The sequence below is a fragment of the Papilio xuthus genome, unplaced genomic scaffold (genome assembly GCF_000836235.2).
Source record: "Papilio xuthus unplaced genomic scaffold, Pxut_1.1 DF827756.1, whole genome shotgun sequence".
Lineage (NCBI taxonomy): Eukaryota > Metazoa > Arthropoda > Insecta > Lepidoptera > Papilionidae > Papilio > Papilio xuthus.
Window position 1 is genome coordinate 1,475,051 of NW_013530893.1, and position 26,258 is coordinate 1,501,308.

Consider the following 26,258-nt stretch of genomic DNA (forward strand, 5'->3'; position numbering starts at 1 on the left):
AATGCGAATGTTTAGATGGATGGATGTTTGTTTGAAGTTATCTCCAGAACGGCTGTATGGATGTTACTGAAACTTGACATAAAAGCACATAGGCTACTAATTAATTTTTTTCTTAATTCCTTGCGGACTGAGTCGCGGGCGACAGCTAGTTTTACCATAATATTTATAAAATATTACTCTTACTATAAAAATAATTGTCTACTGAATTATGACGTAACATTTTATTTTCCATTTTCTCTTTTAGAATTGCTCTTTTGTCTAAGAGCTTTTATATTTGAAGTGGCTGTTATCTCTCGGATTCAATATTGATTAGAGCCAATGTTTTTAGGTCAAGTCGGCAAGCTGCCAGAAAACTTTCAAAATGTTACATTTATCATATGAATGTCCAATTTCCACGAAATATGAATGTCATATAGAAAATTGGAGTTTTTAGTTAACTTTGTATAACCTCATTGTTACTATTAACACGTTAGCTGCCATGTCGGACTATGTGTCCGACAAGCCATACTTCCATTCATATGTAAATAATAAGTATACGAGCAATGTAAATAAGGTATTACTATATTTTTAGGAGTTTTCAAATGGTTATGGACAAAATTAAAAAAAAATTAATTTGTTTTTCGAATAATCATTCTGGCAGCTAAAGTGTTAAAGTTATCTTCGTTTAGTGAAACAAATTTTCTATATTACGTATTTATCGACTTTTTTCTAATACTTTAATGTATCAAATAAAGGTCACATTCTTTTGTATAAGAGAAGGAGGCAAACAAGCGGCGGAAAGACCGGGGTGATCAACGACATCCATGGACAACTGCAACACCAGAGGAACTGCAGATGCGTTGCCGGCCTTTAAGGAAATGGTATGCTCGCTTCTTGAAGGTCCCTAAATCATATTGGTTTGGAAATACTGCCGAGGACAGACCATACCACATCGCGGTTGTGCGAGGCAATAAATTGCGCGAGAATAGCACTGTTTTCTAGTGTTTGTGTTATCAATGAATTTAATTATATCTTAATAACTACTTTTTTTTAAATTAACATCTTAATTAAGAGCCTATGTGTTCTTCCAGACTATGTTCTACATCTATGTCAAATTTCATCGATATTTACGCATCCATTCTGGAGATACCTTCTAACAAACATCCATCAAAGCATTCGCATTAATAATATTAATAACATAACAAGAAATAAGATAGATTTTCCTTCCTTATTATGTTTTTTGAAAAAATGTATTTCAATATGTTAGAATTTTACCCGTTATTTTCAATTTTGAATACGTTTAATTCAAATGAGTGAAGTAAAAACTCTACAGCGCGTGTTTTTCGGCTTTGATGTATCTAACGGTCACTTTCGTTACGGATGTACCAACCTTGACAACTCGAATATAACTGTTAATTAACTAAAACGGTCCGATTAACGTTTCGAAATAAATTCGCGTAACGGTGGATTTATATTCCATCTCTTTTTTTTATTGTGTTTTCTCTGTTATAGTTAAGGGAATAAAAGAGATGGCAATATTTTGTAACCTTGTTTCAATTTTAACAGTTTCGTCTTCAATAATAGCTGAACAGATCTCGCTGAAATTTGACATAGATGTAGAACATAGTCTGAAAGAACATATCGACTACTAATTAAGTTTTTTTTTATTCCGCGCGGAAGAATGAATGAAAGGCAATTAGTATAAAGTTACCTGCAGGAAGGATGCCCTATGAATGCTGTCCGTACATATAATGGACACTATTTGTTCTGTTTCCACGTAATTCGCCACTTTGCCTCCGGGCTCGATGCCACGACGGTTGTACCTACAGATTCAGTCAGTTTGTAATCTGACAACTGATACACGACAATTGGTAAACTTAACGAAAATTTTATATTTCAAACATGAACCAGAAAAATTGTCGATTTCATTTTGTAAATAAAAGAAAAAAAAAAAGTTCTGTACAAACCAAAACAATAATAATATTTTCAAAGAAATTGATACTATTTTTTGCACCTAATCATTTTTTTTATTTTAACATTACTGAAGTGGAAATTTTTTGTGCTAAAAAATACATACCTAGTTCCAGCTTGATACCTAGAACGTCTAGATATAAGACCTAATGTGAAAGTATCATCACATGTGTTCCCACTAGCCAGAGATTCAACATTGAGAGGGTTGCTGTCTGCGTCCACAGCGATCTGTGCTAAGTGCACATAACCTTGAATTACCGGTAGGATCCATTCATCACATTGTGGACTCTGAAATAATTTAATCTGTTAAATTGCAATTACAATTTTTTTTTACTGTAAACATTTTTTTTTTATTCTATCCGAGCATCTCAATATTTTTAGGCGACTTCAAAAATAAGGAGGTTATCAATTCGCCTGTATGTTTTTTTATGTATGTTATCGCGTAACTCCACCCCTGGTGCCCCGATTTTGAAATTATTTTTTTGATCGAATAGTTTTGCTTGCAGATAGGTCCCATTATTTTTTACAATTTTTAAATATAATTTTTTTTTTACTTTGACAAATATACAGACACTATAATTATTTTATGGTCCAGCTTATGTATATAGTTTTTTTTGACAGGTATTTATTTAAAAAAAAAAATCGATTTTTATGGAGGCAAAGCCCTTATTATTGTTCAGTAATAAATATATCTATCAGTAATAAATGTTTTGGCAGGAGAAACCTAATTAATACTTCAAATTCCATATATATGATTGCAATAATAAACTCACATCCAAAGCGATGATATCCTTCAACATGTGTTTATTCCAGAAGAATCTATCATCGACATGCTTCCACCACCTCGTGATATCTGTTACTGTTTTCCCTTCACATTCCTCACTTTCCAGAATTTTCTCGATTTCATACTGTCGCTGCAGACTGTTAGTAATATCTAAGGTACGAGAATAGTAAAAACTTTCGGCGTCATCGAATATGTTATGTAATTCATCGGTTAGACGTTTCTCAAAGCGCTCAGCTAGTTTTGGATCCCGTTGCTTTTTGACTGTTTGTTTTACCTGTTGAAAAGATAGTTTTTATATCGCAACTTAAACTACATACATAGTTCAATAGATATAAATTATTAATCATGATGTATATTTAGGTTTCATGTAGAATCTACTAAATAATTTAATAAATACACAGTAAAAACCATGGCAATGACAGAGTAACTACATTAGCAATTGAAGGATAATTTTGTTAGGAAAAAAATCACAACAAATTCACTTTAGTTCCTTGCTTATACTCTAGTTTAGGGAGTATATAAACCTTGATGTTTATAACAATAAAAAGAAAGCTATAATTTACCTGTGTAGCCGCATGTTGTGTAGTGGTCTTTATAGTGTTGCTCACATTCTTCACAGCACCCACAGTCTTATTCAGGAATGCAGAATTTTCAAACAAGCGACTACCCATCTTTTTATTAGCTGTTTTATTTGAGCTTTGCATTGAACTACTTGAATTATGTTTTGTACATGGACACAAGTCCATCTCTTGGTTCGCAACGCCCATGTTTAAGAAACATATCGATTTTATTTTATAAATAGTATGATGGAAATAAATTTGGCCAACTGGTACACTCTCTTTAATTATCATTAAGCGGGGTTCATATATTGTGGAATGTTCTACTTTGCCTATTATACCTTCCGTTATTCCAAGACATTCTATGTCCTCGATATCTGAGAGATCCCATGCTGAAAATTAAATAAAAATGTGTATTGACGTAATCCTAATATGAGACATTTTAATATCTTTATGCATAATTTTTTATTACTTTGTTCTAAATTATGGAAGGGAAATATTTGAAATATTGATCACATTTAAGGAAAAGTTTAAAGGAAAATATTTACCTGATCGAACTGAAAAAGCGCCTGTAACGCGATTCCACCATAAACTTGACTCGTTTCGTACAAATATATAATAAAGTTCCGACCTAAACAATTCCATTTTGAGTAAATTTTATATCACGTTAGTTTTCTTTGCTAATAATTTCATTGTGTTTATTGTTGTTATAATTTGTATCCAATTTGACGTTTTTTAATCGAATAGGGAAGGGGCAGAGACAGACAGATGTTTTTCGTAAGTTGGTAGTTGGGACCAGTTGTGACCTCATTTATGTTTCGTTACCTCAAAGATATTTTAAATTGAAATAAAATACTTTCTAAATATAATAGCGATTTAATGGAAAGCTAATATGTCATTTAACATACTTTTCCAAGATCTGATCAAGACACCAATGAGTAGACTCCAAAAAAGGGTTTTTCGGAAAAATCCTCAAGGTTTAATATTGATTTTTTTAAGGGACAATAATGATTAATAATTTTATTGGTAAGACGATTTAACATTCATTGACTTGAGGACTAGTAAACACCTTTGCTATTGGAACTTTTGCATGAAACGAAACGACAATGACGCTTTTTTCAGTTTCATTATGTTGGTCAATCGAAATTTCCGGTTTCATTAAATGATTATTTTAGCGTATTTTATACTAATTTTTCGTTTTCCTTTGATGTATTTAGAAACATGGATTGGCAATTAACTTGTCGAGTATGTTTAGAAACTGGTGATATGGTATCCCTCTTTGATTGGGACGAAAATAATGAGCAACTTGCTGACAAGTATTTGTACTGCTGCGGTATTGAGGTATGGAAAAATTGCCACACAAAATGGTTGCGATGGCCACCCTATAATTTTTTCGTACAATAATGTTGCTATATTGTTTTATTTATAATGTCTCGCTGATTTTCTGCTGACATCCCAGATTCAATTTTTTGATTATATTGATGATTTTCCAAAATCTTTTTAACACTTTTAGGTTACTAAAAAGGACATATTACCGACGCTAATATGTTTGAATTGCGTGGATCGCTTAACGTTTGCTTATCAATTCAAACAACAATGTATTGCATCGACGGATACTTTGAAAGAATGTCTCGAAGAATTTATGAAGAGCCAGGCTGAGGTTTCTGAGCCCAAGAAAGAAGGTTAGTTATTTCTTACTTCTATTACGACGCAAATTGTAACTTAGCAATTTTCCTCTTCAGCAATTTGTATAAATTTATGTATATAAGCCCAAAATATAAAAGGCAACATATAACTTACTCTTTATTTTTTTTCATTGCATAAAATTCTTTCCAGCCAGTGAAACTGAAACAATTACAATAAAGCAAGAGAATGGATTACTTCTACAATATGATCTTCCAGTAGAGCATGATCCACAGGCGCAATGGACAAGAACTCTTACAAAAACACCAACTACCACTGTTGTTACTAAATCCCCGGGCCCTAGAAAAAGGGGGCGGCCAAGGAAGTATCCGAATGAGCAAGGACAAATTGGTACCTATCATTATGACATTATGCCATATTTTCAGTTAGCAAGCCACTAGAAGGAAACTTTCTTATCATATGTTTTTAAGTAGTCCCTGTATGTGAGGTTTCTAAGATACTGCCAGTATTTTCCTTATGAGTGGCTATTTTTAAGTATTTTTGGGAAGACAAAAATTTTTATGGTTGGGGTTTTTAAGGCAATAGAGCAAAGACCTATATGAAGACAAATTTAGAGTTCAATGGAGCCTCTTAAAATTCATTGATGAGAAATATAAACTGTTCTAATAGAAATTTATTTTATCATTAAACAACTGAGTGCGGTAGACAGTGTACAGTGAATTATAAGGTAATTATTTGTTTTAGACATTTCTCCGTACACCCGCAAGAAGCAGAAGGAAAATGAAAAAGAACCGCAGTCCCTTACTTCACTGTTGGCATCAGGAACATTTGAACTTAAAGAAGAACCGCTGGATGAGGAAGAGGCTTTTGAAGGAGATCGTATGTTATACACTAAATATATCAAGTAACCATTATAAATTAACTTTTCATGAATCATATATTTGTATAACACTTTTCAAATATCTTGGTGGCCCAAGATCAGCACACAGTGCCCTCCCCCCACATCATGCTATGCCTAACATTGTGTGAGCTCGTGATTTGTATGAAGTTCTGAACTGCTAACATATTTGAAAACATTTATACAATTCTGGACTAAAACATTACCTATCTATATTATGATGAAATATCACTTTATTTATTAAGTGAATTTAAATATGATAGAATTCACATTATTTTCTTTACATAATTTATGTATTTTAGTAAAGTCTGCAGTATTTTGTTTTATTTTTTAAAGATTATGACAACAGTGACCCGGACTTTATACCCGCTGAAGAAGCAGAATCTGAACCTGAAACTAAAAAGGAGGTAAATATTTATTGCAAATAAACATAAAGCTACGATACTAATATTAGTTGTGAATATACTAGACAAAGTATTCAATAAAAGTTATTTTTTTAATTATAAAGAATAGAAACTGGAACTCAGATTTACCTCTACAAGCATTCTGGGCTAGATTTTTACAGCTCTCTTTTTTGCATATGTGTTAGGCCCTTCAACATTTGTTATGTGAGCCCTATTGCGCCCTTTTCTGTCCAGCGCCCGGGTCTGCAGGTCCTGACTTCGAATCCCACCATGACTTTATTACATTTTATTAGATCTATCCGATGTTCTTTTGGTAAAGGAAAACATTTTAATGCAACCTGCACATATCTGCAAGGAATTTAAAGATATGTGTGAAGTCAACCCGCACTGGGCCAGTGTGGTTGACTATGACACCACTGACTTAGGGTAGGCTCCGAGCCCCTTAGTGGGGATGTATAGTAAGCTGATGATATTGTTTAGCAGCCTGCACCACGACGTCGCGGTAGACCGCCCAAAGTACATATTGAGCCGGTCAAGGAAAAGACACAAGATGGTGAGGATGTGCTTCTAAAGGAGACAATACTGGCATTCTCCGAGCCTATACCTGATCATATACTGAATCCTAAGCCCAAGAAGAAGAGATCTTATATGCAAAAGAAGAAATATAATTATGAAAAGACGTAAGTTCTGCACATTTTTATTTACTTTACTAGCTGCCGCCTGTGACTCCGTCCTCGCGGAATTAAAAAAAAAAACATGATAACTTATGTGGTCTTACAGAGTATGTTCTATATGTATGCCAAATTTCATCGAGATCTGTTCAGCTATCCATATGTTTACGGCTAGATTCATATTTATATCATGTCTTTATTTATGAATGCTCTAACATGAATGATATTTCTAGTAACAATTTTTTTTTTCAATAATAATGATTTAAGAGTATGGATGGATTGTGTGAAAGAGGATATGTGAAGGAAGGGGGGTTAATTCATATATGACGGCCGATAGAGATGTATGGAGGAGTAGTACATACTGTGCCCACCCTGAATAGGGATAAGGGCAGGTTGCCGAGAGATTTAGCAATCAAATATAATAAATATCTTAGTTTGCAATAAATTAAATTAACAAGTTAATATTATAAAGTAATATAACTGTTTTAGCCACACGTGCGAGACGTGCGGTGCGTCGTTCACATCGAATGCATCTCTACAAGCGCATATACGACGTCATTTGGGCATCAAACCATTTGTATGCAGGTATATACTTTTACACTTTATTAGTTAGAATTATTTAGCGCCAATGGCGCGCTTTCATTACAAAGTCAAGTGTCAGATGTAGTGAGGGGACATAAACATTGACATTTTAGTAAGGCTAGTGTTGCGCCAGTACACCGGCACAGTGTCGGATTTTCTTCCAAACATTCAATACATAACATTGCAGCGTGTGCGGCTACGCATGTGTACTAAACATGGAGCTACGCCGACACATGATGCGACATACAGGCGTGCGTCCCTACAAGTGCCGCGTCTGCGACCGCCGTTTCGGAGACTTTGGTAGCCGACAGAAGCATGAGAGGCAAGTATACAAAAAAAACTTTTGATTGGCGTAGAATTAAAAAATAATGATAAGTGAAAAATATCTCATTTGTATGAGTTCTATATTTGAACCAAATTTCAATAAGATATGTTGACTCATAGCAGAATTATTAAATCAATATGTTAAATAAAATTATCCCATGAGAATTGTATACATTTCCGGGATCACGTAGCCTGTATATGTAGCTCCAGAAAGGAAGCTACTCTTTCCCCGGATCAGGAAGTCTATATTTATTACTAGATTTTTTAATTCCTAGTTTCTAATATAATCCGATGTCCAATAATATTGTGTTATTTTTACCAGGTTGCACATGGGTCTCCGTCCATACCAATGCTCTCTGTGTGGCAAGGCCTTTACATACTCGTACGTGTTGGCCAACCATATGCTCACACACACCGGAGAGAAGAAATATTCGTAAGTATAACTTAATTATGTAAAGAGGAATGAAGGAAACACAAATAGTGTCTCAAATTGGTATTTTACTGTGTTTATAACTAGTTGCCGCCCGAGACTCCATCCGCGCGAAATTAAAATAAAATAGAAAATAGTAGCCTATGTGCTCTTCCACACTATGTTCTATATGTGTGCTAAATTTCAGCGAGATTTATACCCCCATTCTGGACATACATTCAAACAAACATTCGCATTTATAATATTTGTAAGATTATTTGTAATTAATTCAAGCATGACTGATAATTTTCCAGTTGCACACCTTGCAATAAGAAGTTCACCAAAGCGCATCACCTCAAGTATCACAACAAAGTACATCATAAAGAATTATACATACAACAACAATTGGAACAAGAGGCAAAGAAGATACGCCAGCAATTAAACATCAATAATCTATCAGGTGTTATATCCGGGCAGATTGTTGATGGGAAGCTGCAGCTCATCAAAGCACAGCCTGACGGTAAGATTACACAGTGGATGGTAGCTTATGAGCTGACATCCGAGTTCAATGATACTGTGAAGCAATGCCTACTTTTAATTGAAGGTACTTTGGTTGCCCGTAACTGCGTAGTGACGACCTTGGGCAGCCGAAATATTTGAAAAGAACTATACTGTTGGTAGTTGGTCTGTCCTCGGCGGTATTTCCAAACCGCTACGACTTAGGGTCCTTCAAGAAGCGAGCCTATCACCACCTCAAAGGCCGGCAACGCATCTGCGGTTCCTCTGGTATTGCTGATGTCCATGGGCATCGTTGAACACCTCGGTGTTCCCGCTGCTCGTTTGCCCCCTTCTGTTATAAAAAAAAAATACTACATGTTACATATTAGAAGACTTTCTTTTTAATGGACTCCTTAATTTTTCTGGTTTCCATGATTCTGAAGGCCTAAATTAAAAAGGGGACCCCTTTGAGAATCACTGACATTGGAAATAAAAAATTGCCCTTTTCTACCAGTTTTTGTTAGATTAAATCGTGAAACGTTAATTGAAACATATATAAGTAGTTTAAAAGACAATTTTTTGTAATATTGACTAATAAACTGAACGAAACCAACAGAAGATGGTGAAGGTGACCAGGACAGGGAAATGGAAGTGGTGGAGGAGCAGGATCAAGATCAGGACGAGGACAGCGATAAGGAAACAAACAGAGCCGTGGCCGACATGAGAGCTGTTAGTATTGATCTTATTATAAGGAATAGAAAAGGGATAGTCTTTTCCCCATCTCTATGTAGGGTAAAGAAGGTGGAGTCCAAATCTTAGGAAATTCTTTATCCCATCCTTGGTCTAAAAATTTACCCCATTCAAAGGTAAAAAAAGCAAAAGAATACATAAAAACTTTCATTTACTATGAACACTAGCGATCGCCCGCGACTTCGTCCGCATGGAATTAAGAAAAGACAATTAGTAGTCTATGTGTTCTTCTATACTATGTTCTACATCTAGGTCAAATTTCAACGAGATCCGATGAGTTGCTCCGGAGATATCTTGTAACAAACATCCATCCGAACATTCGCAATTATAATATTAGAATGTTTATATAATTTTCTCTTGAAAGTAGACAAGATACGGAAAAATATCTAGTCAATGTCATTTTTTTATTTCAGGTGATTCTGGACACAGACTTTTCAATGGAAGACGATGACAGCAAAGAACAGTAATTACTAAACATGTAATACTAAAATAAAACCTCAAATAAGTATTGTTAGTTAAATATAATCATGAGTTTTCATTGCAGAAACAAGTTATAAAAACATACATCTCTTTGTTATTGAAAAAATCCTGTTTTTGTACGTGTTTTTGCAGTGAAAACTACATACAAAACCTCATAAATAATCTATTATTAAATATTGTTAGCTTCTAATAAAATTTTAGTAGTTTTGTTAGTAAGCGATTTGAAATATAATTTGTATGATGTAACATTTAGTAATATTGAAGAATATTTTTTACTATAAAATTAAATTATGTTGATAATTATTACGCTTAATATTTAGTGTGTAATTTGTTAATAGTTGTAGAAGAAATAAATCGTTTTTTCAATCTTTCTTGTTGTTTTATTTTCAAACCCAATACCTTTAATCGTGAAATAACGCAGTAAAACTTTTATAAAACATTCGTTTTTTAAAATACTAGCTGTCATCCGGGTGAAATTAAAAAAAAATGTAGTCTATGGTTCATCCAGACTATGTTCTACATCTATGCCAAATGTCAGCAAGATCCAAGCAGCCGTTCTTAACATACCTTCTAACAAACATCCATCCATACAAACATTATATAATATTAGTAAGATTGTTTAAAACTTGGACTAAATAAATTATGTTATAATTATATATTCGTCTGTAAACAGTAGATCTCGGATTTAATCAACTTGGCCACCATTAGTTTATATTTTATCTGTATTATTTTTTGTCTATGGTATTTGTTATCTGTGTATTTTGAATAGAATTAATTATTACAAGAGTGGGTATTTCAAAATTAGTTACGAAGTTAAATGTGAAAGTTGACGGTGATTTTGGTATAAAATAAAGAGTGCCGTTTTGATTTTTTTATTTCTTTTTTTGTCGCGGTACATTTTTAAATAGATTTATTAATGCTTGAACCTAACAACTTTTTATAATGCGTAGTAAGTTTGTGGTGAAGTGATGTGAAAGTAAAATTAAAATTTGAAAACAAGGAAAAGTTTAAAATTAAATCTCAATATAAGGTAATGTACAAGAATTCTATTCTTTTATAAAATATTTAAGAAATATAACACTGTCTTAAAAATATTAAAAAAGATCTTATGGTAAAGCATTTGTTTCCTCTACATATTTTAAATACATTACGCCTGAGCGCCTGTAAGAAATACATAGCAATAAGAGACGCGAGCGTAAAACACTCCCCAGCGAACGATTCCCGTCAGTTTTTTTTTTAATTCGCTAAGCGGCTCACATATATAGCGCGCTTATATTAAAATGTACCATCTCTTGTTTTCATTTTCCTATAATATTTTATTAAAGGAAAACAAACCTTGGCAATAAGTTACTAGGACGAATATTGCATTTTCCATTGTCGGCTAGTTTCAGCAAGGGATATTAAAAGTTGTGCCACCCTTCTAAGTGGGCGATCTTTTTTTCTTTTTCTTTGTCCTTAATGTAAAAAGAAAACGCGAAAAGTTTCGGGAAGCGGAGAGTTTAAATTTTTCCACCCTTAATGCGCTTATTACGAGTGGGGAAAAATTGAGTGATTCTCAATCTTTGTTACTGTCTCGAAATTTATAACAATTTCTTTTACATATATTATAGTATACATTTAAACTGAAATCTTTTTGTGTCAACCTTTTATTGAATAATATATTAAACGAACAGTTTGCTTTTCTTTTAAAACACATCGTTACAAAACCATTTAATTTTACGAAAAGATATATCTTTCGAAGAATTACGTTTCCTTGCAAAAGCACACAATAATTGGTGAAGACGTAAACAGAAACCGTAACGAACGTTTGTTTTAAATTAGCGAGGGAGTTATAATTTTTTGTTATAAGTTTGTGCGAAGATGAATGTTGTATTGCAAAGTTTGAGATGCGCTGTCGGCGGCGGTCCACGCAACATGGCGTGAGCATGACTGAACTTGGGAGGGTGCTATTTACATTTTTATTTTATTTACTCCGTTCTGTCTCCGCAGGTTTATACTGTTTTTATAATAAAACAATTTAAGATGACAAAATACTTTTAATTCTATACGACAATTTAATTTCATTACAATATTTATTTGAATGTAATATTTAAATTCTATATTAATAAATTTAAAACTGCTACTATCAGTTTTAAATTTATTGCGTTATACATTCCTATTATAACGAGCATTTTTAGGTTAGCTGTCAGATGTAGTTTTCAAACAAATTAAAAAGTTAATAAAAAAAAGAAACGTCAAAAGTCCACCCACGATTCCGTGCGGCGGTGTGTCGCTGTCATTAGTGGAGGCGAGTGGCGCCCCCTCGCTGTTTGCCGCCTTTTTATTTTATGTTTGAAAACTTTTCTTGTTTCATATTTTATTTTCGTCTCAATGATATTCACAAGTAAATTTTTTAAGAAATAAAATGAAGGGCAAAAGTTTTAATTTAAATTATAGTTGCTTCTCTCACTATACACAGATTTATGAACTTTCGTTTTCCCTAATGAAGAATATGGCGGGAATATTTGACAAATATAAAGATAATAAAATATCAAGAATCGTAATACTATTAAGTTATAATTTATCAATGTTCCAGCATGAAGTCGTATTATTATAATAGTGAAGCAATTTATTTTAAGCTTATTTAAAAACGGCTAAAACATTTTACGAATATACGTGAGTGTTTTAGCTGATTTTATATAAGTTTATTATAACGTTTCACGAAAGTTTGAACAATTTTATTTAGTCAATAACTATCCCAAAATACTAATTAAATAGACTTCATAAACGAAATCTTAATTACTTAAGAGTTTATTCAGTGCTAATGGAAATCGTTTGCTGGATCTAATTTTTATGGCTTGTTAACTTCCACCCTTTGACTTTGGTAATTAAAATTATTGAAGCTGTCGTCTTCAGGATTAGAATCGTTTTATATTAGACATCAATTTTGTACGAAACAAATATTGCCCGCGACCCCGTCCGCCCGTAATTAAGTTCTTTCAAAGTATGTTCTACATGTATACCAAATTTCATAAACATTCGTTGAGCTGTTCCGGAGATACCTTGAAACAAACATCCATCCATCTAAACTTTCGTATTTATATTATTAGTAAGATTATGTTCTCTCTCTTTCTCTGTCTCTCGCTTTATCTCTTTAAATTAAGTAGCCATCAGTCAATTCGTAGACAGGACCACAATCACATCTGTTCTGTGCAAACAAATTAAATAGAGTTTTGTTCGTTTGTTTGTTTTTCTTTGCGCTTGTTTGTTTCGCCGGGGGCCCGAGTGGCTGTTAGATTGCTTGGACAAACAAGCTTGTATGTCAATAGGGTAAGTAATGTCCTTGTTAATTGATTACCTTGCGTTTTTTTTTATATTGTTTTCTTTTAAATTTATTGCATAAAAATACCGATTTATGTTTTCAACCAACTTATAACAATCTGTATTGATTTTTTTGCTTATTTTGGCTCTTAAAAACCGTTAAAAATTATTTTTATTTAAACAAAATTCTTTACTTTATAAGTTACTTTATGGTATTTTTTCGCCCAAAAAATATACGTATTTATACAATATTTTATTTTATTTTGGAATACACGAAGTATAAAGACTATGTTACATTTGCACAATATAATTATTAAATTAAAATCATCAAAACCCCGTCGCAAATGCGAGCCAGATTGCCGCGAAATTATTCACAAAGCGCCCCCTGGCGGGGACTTGATGATATTGTATTAGGTGATCACATACGAATGCGATCTTAATGGATACGTTCAACGTTCCCCTCATAAAACACCCAGCGACCGAAACGCCCTCGTAAAAGAACCCAATTCTCTAACCTTGTCAGTTGACGTTTACGTCATTTTGCGCGCGAAACGTACTCCGACCCCAATCTAAATTAAAATCTAAAACCTTGTAAACAAGGCAAGTGCTCACTTTTTCGGAGATTTTAACCCTCCGAATTAACGAGATATAAAAGGGGGGACTGCGGTTGTTGTCTCTCTTCGGATACGTTTCGAATATTAACGTGGCCAGCTAATTATTTAGGTAAGCTTTCGCTTTGTGTAGAGCTGACAAAAAAAACATCACATTAATTTTATTATTATGCTATCTTTATAGGATACAGATCCAAAAGAATAGAGAAATAAATTCCTATCTATAGACTTAAGTGTTAACAATAGCGTAATTAACTATTTTAGGATAGCTCTATAAATAAAACCCAGCAGTTAAAAATATCCTTTTATTAGTTTTATAAATAAAAATAGAAAAATATAAATAAAAAATTTGATACAAAAATATTAATTCCAATTCAAAACATTAATTTTTAGGTGTCGGAGTTACATATTGAAATGAGGAAAGGGTTCAGGAGTCGATGGATTTGATTTCATCATAGTCGAAGCGACAGAGCACGCGTTAGGGATGTGCACCTCCTTTCTCTGGATGAGGGACTCATTAGATCCCCTTGTAAACGGCTTATCGGTCACTTTTAGCTCTCGCATCTTCTGAAGACTCGCCAAGTTGTTTGCTAATTTGAGCGTAGCTTCTCCGTAGAGCTTTTGACCTCGTCGAACCTAAAAATCTCTAACACGTCTAGTAGCTACAGATACAGTCAGACAGAGAGACAGAGACACAAAGCAACGCACGACTTAAACAATACAATGTTTTAAAGGTTCGTATACAACGGACATTAGCGACAGAAATGTCGCCAAAGTCAGTCGCTTGCAACCTATTCGTCAAGAACGTCGTGAAAAATCGCTTCAATTTTCAAGATGGCGGAGTAAATCTATACAATTCATCATGTACTCGCTATGCCTTCACTCACTGAAAAGACTCGCGTCGATTCAACGTGTGTACGAAACGCAATACGTACTCGCGACGCAACCGTACAACATTAGTTTCGGCGATGTACATTGCCTTGTGTAGCAAGAGCCTTATAGATGGTCATGACTAGCGTGTCTACCCCAATATGCACCATAAATATGATTTAGTCTATGACTGTATGCTGACAATCGAATCAACCTAAGGCTTATAATGAATGATCCAAACATTCGCATTTATAATACTAGTAAGATGTATAGAGGTTAGTGAATTAGGTGTATAATTATTTGGAATTATGTTTTTTGAACTTAACCTCATCGTGTAGCTCGGCCCTCCTGTGCGAGACCCACTCGATCTGATCCTGTATCCGCTTGCATTCTGTCTCATTATTGAGCAAGTCGGAGCGGAGAGATTCCATGACGTCGCGATACTTCTGACGCACGTGATGGTCTATTGCGTGCAGGTTGTCGATCTCGTTTTGGGTCTCGCGGATCTTCGATTTGGAGATCCGCAGTTTGCCCTCCTGGTGACATACGATCAGTCAAATTCTCTAAGCGTTATTTCTTATCTGCATAAAAACTAATTCAATTGTATTTATTGGAGGATTATTTTATCTGTTCATTTGACCATTTTAATGTCTTGATATATGACTTTATAATGTGTTTAACAATTACAAAAATGTCCAACGTAAGAGATGCATTAAGTTCTTAACATAGATTTTTACGTCGGCAATACATAAACCATCTTCCTTCTCTAGACAGATAAGTTATGTATTAGGCATTTCCCTACGTTTAAAAAAATGTTAGGCAATCCATATGCAACCTTTTAATGTTAATTCAAATGGTCGCTTTTAGATTTGCCACCGTATCACCGCAAGAAGATAACCTTTTTGATTCTCCTACTATACTCCAAAAACATGCGTTCTCTTCAATATCTCTCTTACCTTCTCAGCAAGTTTCCGAGTGAGCGCATCTAGATGATCGTCGAGGCTGTCCTTCTGTTCGACGGCGAAGCGCTGCACCACGTTGTGATGAGGGCACAGCCGGTGCACTAATTGCACTGGCGCACTAGGTGTGTAGGTCGGCTCTACGTGCGTACGCGGGCACTCCTAGGACAAGTAACCTTTGGCTTAGATTTGACTACATAATTTTTACTAGTCTATTGAATTTGAGTTCTATTCCTAGACGACTAGGACTTGGTTCTACCGAGTTATAATATTTCTGCACACACAGGCTTTTTTTTAAGTGTTTATATGACTATCTATACTAGTGTTTATATGCTGATCTAGACCAGTGGTTCCCAAACTTATTTTTTCTACTGCCCACTTTGAGAATAAATAATTTTTAGCGCCGCCATATTAGAGTTTAAGCAATCTTTTAATTCATAATAGTTGATGTTCACAAGTTGTTGTTGAGAGTCGAGAGCTCATGCAGTCGTTGTCTCAGAGGCCTCCTAGCTAAATAAAATTACAAATCACCCTCCAGACCTCTACACAACTCCCCCATTTTCTTTCTGGGTCTCTTACCCTTGAGACCTGCAGCGCTCACAAGGGGGCGTTATCGCCGTCTTTGGGAAAGATTGGTCTAGGCTAATTACTAAGTTCAATAAAATGATGATCATTGTTAACAGTTGGAAACACATAAAAGCAATTTAATATTGCTTAATTTAATGTTTAAGGCTACAATATTAAAGTGTTATAAGGAAAATATACAACGTTGTTAAGCTTAACATTATGTAGAACTAGCTGTCGCCCGCGACTCTGACCGCGTGAAAGTAAAAAACATAGTAGTCTATGTGTTCTTCCAGACTATGTTATACATGTATGCCAAATTCATCAAGATCCATCCAGACGTTCTGGAGACACCTTCAAACATCCATCTAAACATTCGCATTTATAACATTAGTAATAAGTTATAGAAGACAGAGGATGATGGTGAAGACGATTGAATGTGATATATCGAACCTCTTTCCATGACCGCTTATAGAAGAGTAGAGCCAATATAATAACCAAGCCGATGCTTAATATCACCGCAGTGTACATTTCCTGGAGGATCCTTGTCTATCATTCTATCTAGTCTACAATTAAAATTCAGTATTCTGGATGTTATACATTTTTGTGGCCTAAACAGAGATTTATCACTGACACTGAAATATTTTTATCTATTTATTTGACAGAATAAATGACAGATTTATTCTTTTTTTTACGGTAAAAAGGTTTTATGTGTAGAAGTAAAATTATAATATGAATAAGCCTTCATTTTAAAGCATTTTAATGATAACTTAAATAGTGCTTAGTGTAGTTTTGTCAGTCTAAATCTATATTAAAGGTCTATTTTTTAGGGAATATTTTCGTCATCGAATTTTTTATAGACTTACTAGCCGTCGCCCGCGACTCCGTCCGCGCGTGATTAAAAAAAAACCATAGTTATTAGCTTATGTATTCTTCCAGACTATGTTCTACATCTATGCCAAGTTTCAGCGAGATCCATTCAGCTATTTATATGGGAAAAAGAAAAGGACTGTTTTTAGGGTTTTCCCGGCATTATTCGATTTTTTCTCACCATTTAAACCTTCCCTAAACCTCCACGAACATTTCATGACCAAGATAAGATAAATCCATTCAGCCGTTCACGAAGTTTAGCGAGACTAACGAACAATAATTGATTTTTATATATATATAGATACAGCACGTTTTTTTCAAGTTATGTAGGATTTAAAACAAACCAAAAAAGGGTCTTCATAATGTAATCTTTATGTAATGATTATTCCCCTATTTATTACGCAATAGTAGATACAAAGCGTTGGAATTGAGAATAGCCAACACAACACAATGGCGGTCATCCATCACGCCTGTCCACGACTCAGGTGACGAGACTTGATGGAATGTAATACGTATTGTCATAGCAATAGAAATATTTTATACCAGACATATTTTAGAGTCTAGTCAAATTAATGTTTCTTGTTACGTTGTCAATATCGTCAAACTATTAGGAAGAAAATCCGAAAATTTGCCACTGTATTGACGCAACACTAGCCTTACTAAAATATCGACGTTTAAGTCCCCTCAATCTACATTCTGACATTGGACTTTGTAACGAAAGCACATTCGCGCCAAAGGATTCTAATTAATAATACTTATACTGAAGAGACCCAGAAAGAAAATGGGGGCGTTGTGTAGAGGCCTGGGCGGCTTAGAATTCTCCGTTAATATACACAGGTCACAAAAATAAATTAATTTAATTTGAAGTTATAGTGGTTTTTAAATATGTGAAAATATGGGGGCGCTAAAAAAATATTTATTCTCAAAGTGGGCAGTAGACAAAATAAGTTTGGGAACCACTGATTTAGAACTTTTCAATTTAATCCGACGTATGTTTGCTTATATCGTTAGTTATTTTCAATCCTTTACCCTGTATGAATCGACTATGCACAATAGCAATAGACATTAGTCGTCTAATTACCAATGCAATACGTAATAACATTCAATCCGCCCCTAGGTCTGTGCGAAGCAATTACGCACCGATAGCGGGCTACCGGGATATCGGGACTCGGGAAATAATTGAATGGGGATCGTTTTCTAATTGATTGTTTCTGGCCGACTGATATGATAGAACGATTACAGCGCGCCCGCGTGCTATAACCTTACTAATTAGTTACGCCACGCTTTACCATTGAATCAAATACAAATCAAAGACACTTTAATTATGTAATAGTTTATACAGGTTTCAAGTATGCAGTTGTCTTTATTGTGGATTCTCCAACACATTCTATCCCACTGACTCCGACCGACCAAGTACAAGTCGGACTCGCGCACCGAGTATTCCATACAAATCTTTAGGTATTTGCAACATAAACGCCTATATCTTTTTATTGCGTTGATTTAGAAGTTGGATTTTTTCACAGTTCCAAAGGATAGTAGACCTAAGTATTTGATATAAATTCCAGCTTAATATCTCCACGCGTGTCTAAGAAAAAGGCTCTTGACAGATAGACGGAAAGACAACAGCGTGATCCTATAAGGGTTCGGTTTTTTTTAGGTACGGAACACTAAAATTCGTATTAGCATTGAGGTGTGTTAACTAAGGAAGCAATAGCAAGAGGAAACATGGATTACTACCATATTTATGACAAATTACATATATTTTATTAGCTTTGAATGCGATTTCTTTTGTTATTAAGAATTAATTAAAATTCTCTTGTCACAATTTTCGTTCCCATACTCCTCCGAAACGACTTGACAGATTCTCATGAAATTTTGTGAGCATATTGAGGAGGTCTGAGAACCGGCCTACATCTATTTTTAATCCTCCGCGGACGGAGTCGCGGGCCGCAGCTAGTTTTTGTATAATAAGACAAAGGAAGACAAATATTCCAAGTTAGCGACCAACCTTCAAGACTAAAGAGGCACTGGAAGAAGAAAGGAAGAGCTCGTTTGAACTATCTTCGCCTTAATACCGTCAGTTGTAATTTCGAGAAATACATTCGAGTTAATAACATAGTAGTGGTCTAATGTTTGGTTCAATGCGATCAATCCAATGGGATTATACTTTACAATTGCGATATAACGGAACGCTCTGATTTGCTTCAGATCTAAAATGCGATGTTCAATTACAGTATACTCATGAATACGGATGTTGAATTGACTAATTAAACGTAATTTCTTGTTAAGTACATGTAATGCCAATTCAATGTCGAAATTACTAAATTTTTATGAAAAAAAATGTTTTATTTTTGATATTTTGGAATTTACGAGTTTTACCGTGAATTATGCAATTCGTCTATTGCTGGTTCAGACCTCCCTCGCATTATAAATTCTTAAATTAGGCTTATGTCCTTTGGAACGTATTTAATAATTTAAACAATTTCGTATCACAACCAACTGTTCCATAATGAAGTAATTAACGCTAACCGGTCCGATTGCCGCCACATTTGACATTAAACGCTGCGTTCAAAAACGGAACGTCATTTGGTTCGTTCGCTGCTACGTTCCGTTTCACTTGCAGCGCGATCAAAGAGCATAGCGTTGATGTCGGCGCAGAGCGTTAGATTTACAGCTTACGGAAGCTAATTAAGTGGGTGTGGGATGGAACGCTCTTCACGGGCCACTAGCGGTGCGATAAATAAATTTTTAAGAGTATTTAGTGTAACAAGCTATTCCTTTATTAAAAATATATACCTATGTTATTTTTATACTTTTTACTGTGCTGGTGCATTTTGTTGCATTACCTAATTAAAAAAAACTTGGTTAAGAAATTTTTACATACTTATATTAAGGTAAATAGTAATAATAAGTTGGTTTAGAAGTTTTATTAGATTGCAGTTCTAAAAATTTAGTAGAGAATTACAAAATAATTTACGAATTCAACTTCTTTGATTACTTTTGACATTTAATTGCGTTGCCTTTGTTCTTTGAAAAGAAATGAAAAAAAAAATCAAACTATTAAAATTCTTTAAGACCAGGAATATTTCTCGTCACGTTGTTTGTGGTCATGCGTAGCCATACCTCACACCGATAGAACTTGCCGCACAGTAGACAACTTTTTTTTCTCATTCATAATTTGTAACTAATTATTAAGCAAAAACTATCGGCTTCCTTTTGTATACCATATGGTGACATTTTTCTTATATTTTATTACTAAGCAATAGAATGACACCAATTAAAAGTTTTACTATTTTAGTTATTGCATAACGAGCGATCGCCCGCGACTCCATTCACGCGGAATTAAAAAAAAAGCTTCATAAGTAGCCTATGTGTACCTCCTTTTTTTTTTCTTTTCAGAGGGGAATGCTTTATGCATACTCCGCACCCCGGGGGGGACGCGGTAGTTATGTGGGATTCTCCTCCATAGCGGAGGCATACCCACTAAACCTCTCTATTCCTCCAACGCATCGGGACGGGACCACGGGCACGCTTTCGCTCTCCTCCGCGGCCCCGTCTGCTATCTGTACCTCCTGACTATGTTCTAAATCTATGACAAATTTCAGCGATATCTGGATATATCTTTAAACGAACAATCTATCCATCCATATATCAAAACGTTCGCATTTATAATATTAGTAAGATTTATTTGAACATTATCGTAATAGCTTATTTATAATGTAACTATTCGTGGATTTCTGAATCCAAAATCCACGTTTAAAATATATTGTTATCTCTGTTTTGTCAAAGATAATTACAGAGATGTCGATATTTTTAATACTGAGATTTTTGGCTCAGAAACCAACGGTATAAGAATTAAATCATACTAAGTTAGTAATTCAAATATAAATAGCGCAAAATGGACGTAACATGACCATAGATTTTATTTCTGACTGCGACAGTAGCGCCTCTCTCACCGGTATTGATATCCGTGTTTAACTATTTACTAGAAAGAAATATTTTCATACATAAAGATTTATTCCCTTTATTTGATTTTACACTTATATGAACTGTGAAGACAAAGTCTACAAGAAATTCAAAATGGCCGTCAGTTGGAACGACATCGCGCGGTTTCTTTCCCAGTATTATTAACATTACCATACTTCAGGCGTCGAGGCTTATTTAAATGCTCTACCGACTCCATTTAGAGCTTGGAAAAATAAAACCGGCGAACGGATCCCGCGATCTCTCGCTGAGCCGCTTTTGTGGTAAATATGTATAAACCTACCAAAATACAATTTGCCTTCAAAAAACTAAGATCATGTTCGATTTTCAACCTTATTCTGTTATAAATGTACTTCGCTCAGTAAAAAATGAACTCCCATTGAGTTTTTGTGCGTGTGTAAGCGTCTACGTTTTGTCGACGGAGTCTTTTCATTTTATTACTTTTTATTTGGAAGCTCAGCTGCTAGCCGTGTTGTTTGTGGCCGTGGAAATATCTTTTGCGAGTCTCCCGTATGCGTAAATATCTCTTACATAATTCAAAATGCTAATTTGTTTAACGTTCTCGTCTTCGAATAAAGTTTTTATCTCGGATATAAAATACGATTAGCGCTCAATTCAAGAAAGAGATCCCTGAATAAGAAACAAAAGAGAGAATTAAGTAAACGATTAAAAGGAGCCCCGGGAGTCGCACGCTCCAACAATGATTCCATTATCTAGAAAGGACGCGACGTTCTGAGACTCTAAAGATAAAACTGAACGGCCGCCAATTTTGTTCCATTACTCCCGAACGCCGCAGACTACATGCTATCCGTAAAACGGAACGCAAACAAAGCGAGCGTCGTTTTCCCGCCGGCGATAACTTAATTTCAGTCCGCCATAAGTACGTAATTAGCGATCCGCTGCCTTATCGGCCGGTGGGTAATTAACCTCTCCCGGGGAGCCTCCACTTCCCCCCCGTTCCCTACCTCCTGGTGTACCTTGAACACCTCCTCGGCCGGTAATATTTCCGCCATATTATGCGGGCGTCCGCCTACCTCCTCCGCCAATGGCGTCGCTTCCCGCGCTTTTGTTTCGCGCCGTGCCGGCTGCATTCCAAAACGTTGTAACTTGGTTTGTTTCCTTTGGCGAATATCGCTGTATTCATGATCGCGCTGTGGTTTGTTTTCGTTGGCGCTAGTTTATTGTGCTTGTGAGTGTTTTCCTTACGAAGAGTCTTAACAGGAAGAGGTTGATGAAGAAATTTGCGCTCTAAATGCACCAACATTAAGGTTGATATTGGTGTTTGGTATGTGTATTCGTGTGAGGGGTGTCGTTAGTTCATATTTCATGTGTTATCATCTTTTATTGAGTGCGAGGCCGGCATTGTCGCGGGTTTACAGCGCGGTTATCTCTGCTCGTGCCCGTCGGCCGCCGTCGGTCTTTAGTACTGCCTCAACTGATGAATGGAATGCTATTACGTAAAACAAGCAGTAATTTATCATACACATTATAATACGACATTTTAATGGAATATTAATATTTAAAAATGATGTCTGACCTTAAACATCTAATAACGTAACTCCGGTAGCTTTTCGTTTTCTTTACGCGAACTTAGTTTAACTTTAAATTAGTAGTATAGAAGAAAAAAATCAAAGTGTTATGTCTTAAAACTATACTACGGGTTCGACAGAGGAACTTTTTAAATCAACTTTTAACACTATAATAAACACAAAATGAAAACAAACAATACAATAATTTAAAAGCATAGACAATCGTATTAAAAATCTATATTGTATAATAGTGTAATCTATCACAGTCGATTGTCTATGATATCGGAACGGTCGTTTGTCAAAATAAGCGGGAGTCGTTAGGGCGCGTAATTTTTGGCGCGCGTTGCCTGCGCTCTAATTGGGTGCCGCGGCCGCCGCACGATAAAGCTCGGTTTACACAGCGTTTTAATTAATAGAACTCGCCAACCGTCAGGGTTGACACAAATTATAATAGCGCACACTTCAAATGTTGTTTGGTTAACATTTTATATTTTGTTGTTAAATTTGTTATAAGTCAACAAAAATATGTAGTTTAAAATTTTTCAATTGAATTCTTAATATCTATATAGTACTGTTAGGAAGAAAAGCCGACACTGTGCCGGTGTAGCGGCGCAACACTAGTCTTATTAAAATGTCAACGTTTATGTCCCCTCACTAATCAATCTGACAATTAATTTTGTAACGAAAGCACGGCATTCGCGCCAAATGATTCTAAATAATAATGTCTAAAAGTACTTAATCCTAAAGTTTATTTTGTATAGTATACCATACATAAAACTTTATGAAAATATACGATTACTATAAAACAATTATTAACTTAGATTTTTGCTTTTTTTCAAAATAGAAAACTTGACACAATAAGGGTTAATAGCATTACAATTTCTCTGACCAATTATTTTTACGTCAACATCATCATCATCATCAGCTCACTATAAGTCCCCACCGAGGGGCTCGGAGCCTACCTTAAGATAAGGATGATTAGGCCATAGTCAACCACGCTGGCCAAGTGCGAGTTGATTGACTTCACACATATCTTTGAATTTCTTCTCAGATATGTGCAGGTTGCATCACGATGTTTTCCTTCACCGTAAGAACGTCGGATAAATGTACATATGTAAAATCGGAAATGGAAAAACACATTGGTACATGGCGGGAGTGGACCCTAGGACCTGCAGATTGCAAGTCAAGTGCTTGACCACTGAGCCACCGACGCTCCTAAAATCAAAATACGTATTTGACTTAATTACGTTCAAGATAACAGACTTCTAAATAAGAAGTTGTTAATATTTTAATGTTTTCATTAAATATATTTTAGTTAAGGAAAGTTGTACAAATGTCAGTTAGTATCAAACTTCGCGACGGTCCCTTTTCAAGTTAGCCGCGCTGGAAATTCACCGAGAATGATTTCGCCAAAATTTAGTGTAATCAACTCGAGCAAGTCCCTCGACTGCCACATTTACTACCTATTGCGTCAAAGATTAAACAACATTTATACTTCTTTATTTATATTTATAATATTTTGTTCATTTTTTATTTTAAGGTTATGTACTCTGTAATTAATTTTTGGAATTTATAATTATAATATTGAACCATAGTTATAAAAGATGCAGACGTTGTTTCTAGTCTTGGAATAGTCCATTCAAACTACGGGGAAAGAGAAGGAGACCTTACCTTTAACCTTAACTTTGCATTTTTATAATTTTATAAGCTTTTAACCGTAAGTCTGTCCGCGAATTTAAAATAAATCTTATTTAGTAATCTATATGTTTTTCCAGGATATAATCTACATATACGCCAAATTTCAGCGAGAACCAGACGTTCTGGATACAATTTTTAGCAAATATTCATACATCCAAACATTCGCAATAGTATTAGTAAGATTTGAAGTGAAGTAATTGTTTTAAATAATTGTGACTAAAAATTAGAATATTAGTCTTAACAATGACTAAGATTAAAGTCAGTTTTAACAATAACTACTAAATGCCATTCTGTTTTATTATAAAAATAATCTTTGTCATCATGTTCCAAGACACAAATTAACTTCTCGGCCGCAAAGGACTCGTCGTTTTCATTTTCCAACAAATTTGTTTCTTGGAAATAAAACTAAGGCAGGGAAAATATAGAAATAATCTGTAGCATCTAAGTTATATTAAATTTAGTCTTCTAACTTGATTTAGAATAGTGCTTAGATGTATATTGTTAGAATTTTCAAATAATTCTAACTAGAAATCTAGATAAATGTATTTAATTAAATTTTGCTCTAATTCTGTAATCAATAAGTTAAAGGTTCTTTAAAATTTCGTGATTATAATAAACTTATAATATATAAAACGGCTAAAAACTCACGTATATTCGCCTATTCGTATATTCTTAAACACCCTGAAGAAGGGCCCGCGATGGGCTCGAAACTAGTCGGTGCCGCCACCAGACGAATACACGTCAGTGTTTAGCCGTTTTTATATAAGTATAGTTAAAGGTTCAATCAGTATAGTTGCAAAATATATTTTAATTAACTAACAAACTGACAAAAATCTTTTTATAAGCTAAAATGTGTGCTGGTTAAAACTTTTTAATACAATAACATTTTCCTAACTGGATGTTGCGATCGCAACCTTTTTTTAAATTATTAAAAAGCAAAACGAGTTTCACGTTGAACGCATCCCGTTTCCCGCATTCGCGACCTGTCAAATACCACAGCGCGGGAACTTTTGACGTTAGGGTGGTTGGTATAGTGATGTACCACGAACAATATAATTGTGTACCAAATAAATATAATAATTGAACCAAACCAATGAGGTTTAATATATGTTTATTTGTATTCAAAAATCTTAAAAATGACTCTTCTTTTTGGAATTATGTCAATCAATGAATTAAAGCAAAGAAAGTAGTCATATATTATTAAAAATCTACGTATAATCTTAATATTTTGATTTTGGATTAAAACTGTTATTACTAATTTCATCTAGACGTCAGTATATCTGTAAATATATAGATTGTTAATATTTTAAAATAAATTGCATCATCACTATACGTCCCCACTGAGGGTCTCGGAGCCTACCCTAAGTTAGGAGTGACTAGGCCATAGTCAATGCTGGCCAAATGCGGGTTGACTTCACACATATCTTTTAATTTCACCTCAGATATGTGCAGCATCACGATGTTTTCCTTCACCGTAATTTTACTGAAATACAGAGATCTCGGAATAGCATCCCTATCAGCAATAAAAACCTTATAAAATTTTCTAATAGGAAAACGTACGCTGAGTTTTGGTTGAATTATGAATTGTAACGAGCTACACCCTCCCTTCTCCTCCTTTAACATGGGTGAGGGGTAAGCTTTGGGGGAGGTTCAAGTTTCTGTTTCTTTTGTAGAACGCTACCGCGGTTTATACGATACGAAAAATTACATTGTTAAATTTCGACACCGGAGTTTTTGGTCGCGTTCAATTGTTGTACTCTCTGAGTTTTGTACGTACTTAAACGATGTGCGAGTTATATTTTTAAATTTATTAAGCTGTGGTAAATGATTATAAATGAAAATACATATTAATTGATTAAAAAAAAGACGATTGACTTTGGAATGATATCACTGTTGATAACAATGAAGTCGACATATAAACC

The 26,258-nt window shown here is 34.6% G+C and overlaps 3 protein-coding genes across 5 annotated transcripts in view; 1 reads left to right on the forward strand and 2 right to left on the reverse strand.

The window, feature by feature from the left end:
* sp3 (phosphatidylinositide phosphatase spermathreecae) overlaps positions 1-4,043 on the reverse strand; it is a 20,281-nt gene extending 16,238 nt beyond the window's left edge. For all 3 annotated transcript variants that reach the window (XM_013310163.1, XM_013310162.1, XM_013310164.1), the window contains exons 1-5: positions 3,840-4,043; positions 3,298-3,683; positions 2,724-3,008; positions 2,057-2,238; positions 1,691-1,802 (exon numbers count right to left, since the gene is read on the reverse strand). In XM_013310163.1, coding sequence (XP_013165617.1) covers positions 1,691-1,802; positions 2,057-2,238; positions 2,724-3,008; positions 3,298-3,683; positions 3,840-3,936 — 1,062 coding nt within the window. In that variant the 5' untranslated portion in view covers positions 3,937-4,043. The remainder of the gene's footprint in view (positions 1-1,690; positions 1,803-2,056; positions 2,239-2,723; positions 3,009-3,297; positions 3,684-3,839) is intronic.
* A 393-nt stretch (positions 4,044-4,436) lies between these two features.
* Positions 4,437-10,317, forward strand: LOC106116133 (zinc finger protein 394). The gene is made up of 12 exons (XM_013309873.1): positions 4,437-4,632; positions 4,805-4,973; positions 5,128-5,325; positions 5,680-5,814; positions 6,170-6,240; positions 6,718-6,917; positions 7,398-7,493; positions 7,678-7,812; positions 8,137-8,247; positions 8,538-8,743; positions 9,338-9,450; positions 9,885-10,317. Exons 1-12 carry the CDS (start codon positions 4,513-4,515, stop codon positions 9,936-9,938), a joined length of 1,608 nt encoding a protein of 535 aa, XP_013165327.1. The 5' UTR covers positions 4,437-4,512; the 3' UTR covers positions 9,939-10,317.
* Positions 10,318-14,183: 3,866 nt separating this feature from the next.
* Positions 14,184-16,898, reverse strand: LOC106116179 (uncharacterized). The gene is made up of 4 exons (XM_013309928.1): positions 16,709-16,898; positions 15,689-15,853; positions 15,059-15,268; positions 14,184-14,498 (listed from the first exon to the last, which is right to left on the reverse strand). The coding sequence occupies exons 1-4, from the start codon at positions 16,784-16,786 to the stop codon at positions 14,265-14,267; spliced, it is 687 nt and encodes a 228-aa protein (XP_013165382.1). The 5' UTR covers positions 16,787-16,898; the 3' UTR covers positions 14,184-14,264.
* Positions 16,899-26,258: the final 9,360 nt, after the last annotated feature.

What these genes read in the sequence shown, in the direction of transcription:
- LOC106116133 (XM_013309873.1), top strand. Translation starts at nt 4,513, where the DNA reads ATGGATTGGCAATTAACTTGTCGAGTATGTTTAGAAACTGGTGATATG. An exon ending in TGTACTGCTGCGGTATTGAG is followed by an intron (nt 4,633 to 4,804) that starts GTATGGAAAAAT and finishes TAACACTTTTAG; the next exon opens with GTTACTAAAAAGGACATATT. An exon ending in CCGTGGCCGACATGAGAGCT is followed by an intron (nt 9,451 to 9,884) that starts GTTAGTATTGAT and finishes TTTTTATTTCAG; the next exon opens with GTGATTCTGGACACAGACTT.
- LOC106116179 (XM_013309928.1), bottom strand. Translation starts at nt 16,786, where the DNA reads ATGTACACTGCGGTGATATTAAGCATCGGCTTGGTTATTATATTGGCT. An exon ending in CTCGGAAACTTGCTGAGAAG is followed by an intron (nt 15,269 to 15,688) that starts GTAAGAGAGATA and finishes GTATGTCACCAG; the next exon opens with GAGGGCAAACTGCGGATCTC. An exon ending in GGGCCGAGCTACACGATGAG is followed by an intron (nt 14,499 to 15,058) that starts GTTAAGTTCAAA and finishes AGAGATTTTTAG; the next exon opens with GTTCGACGAGGTCAAAAGCT.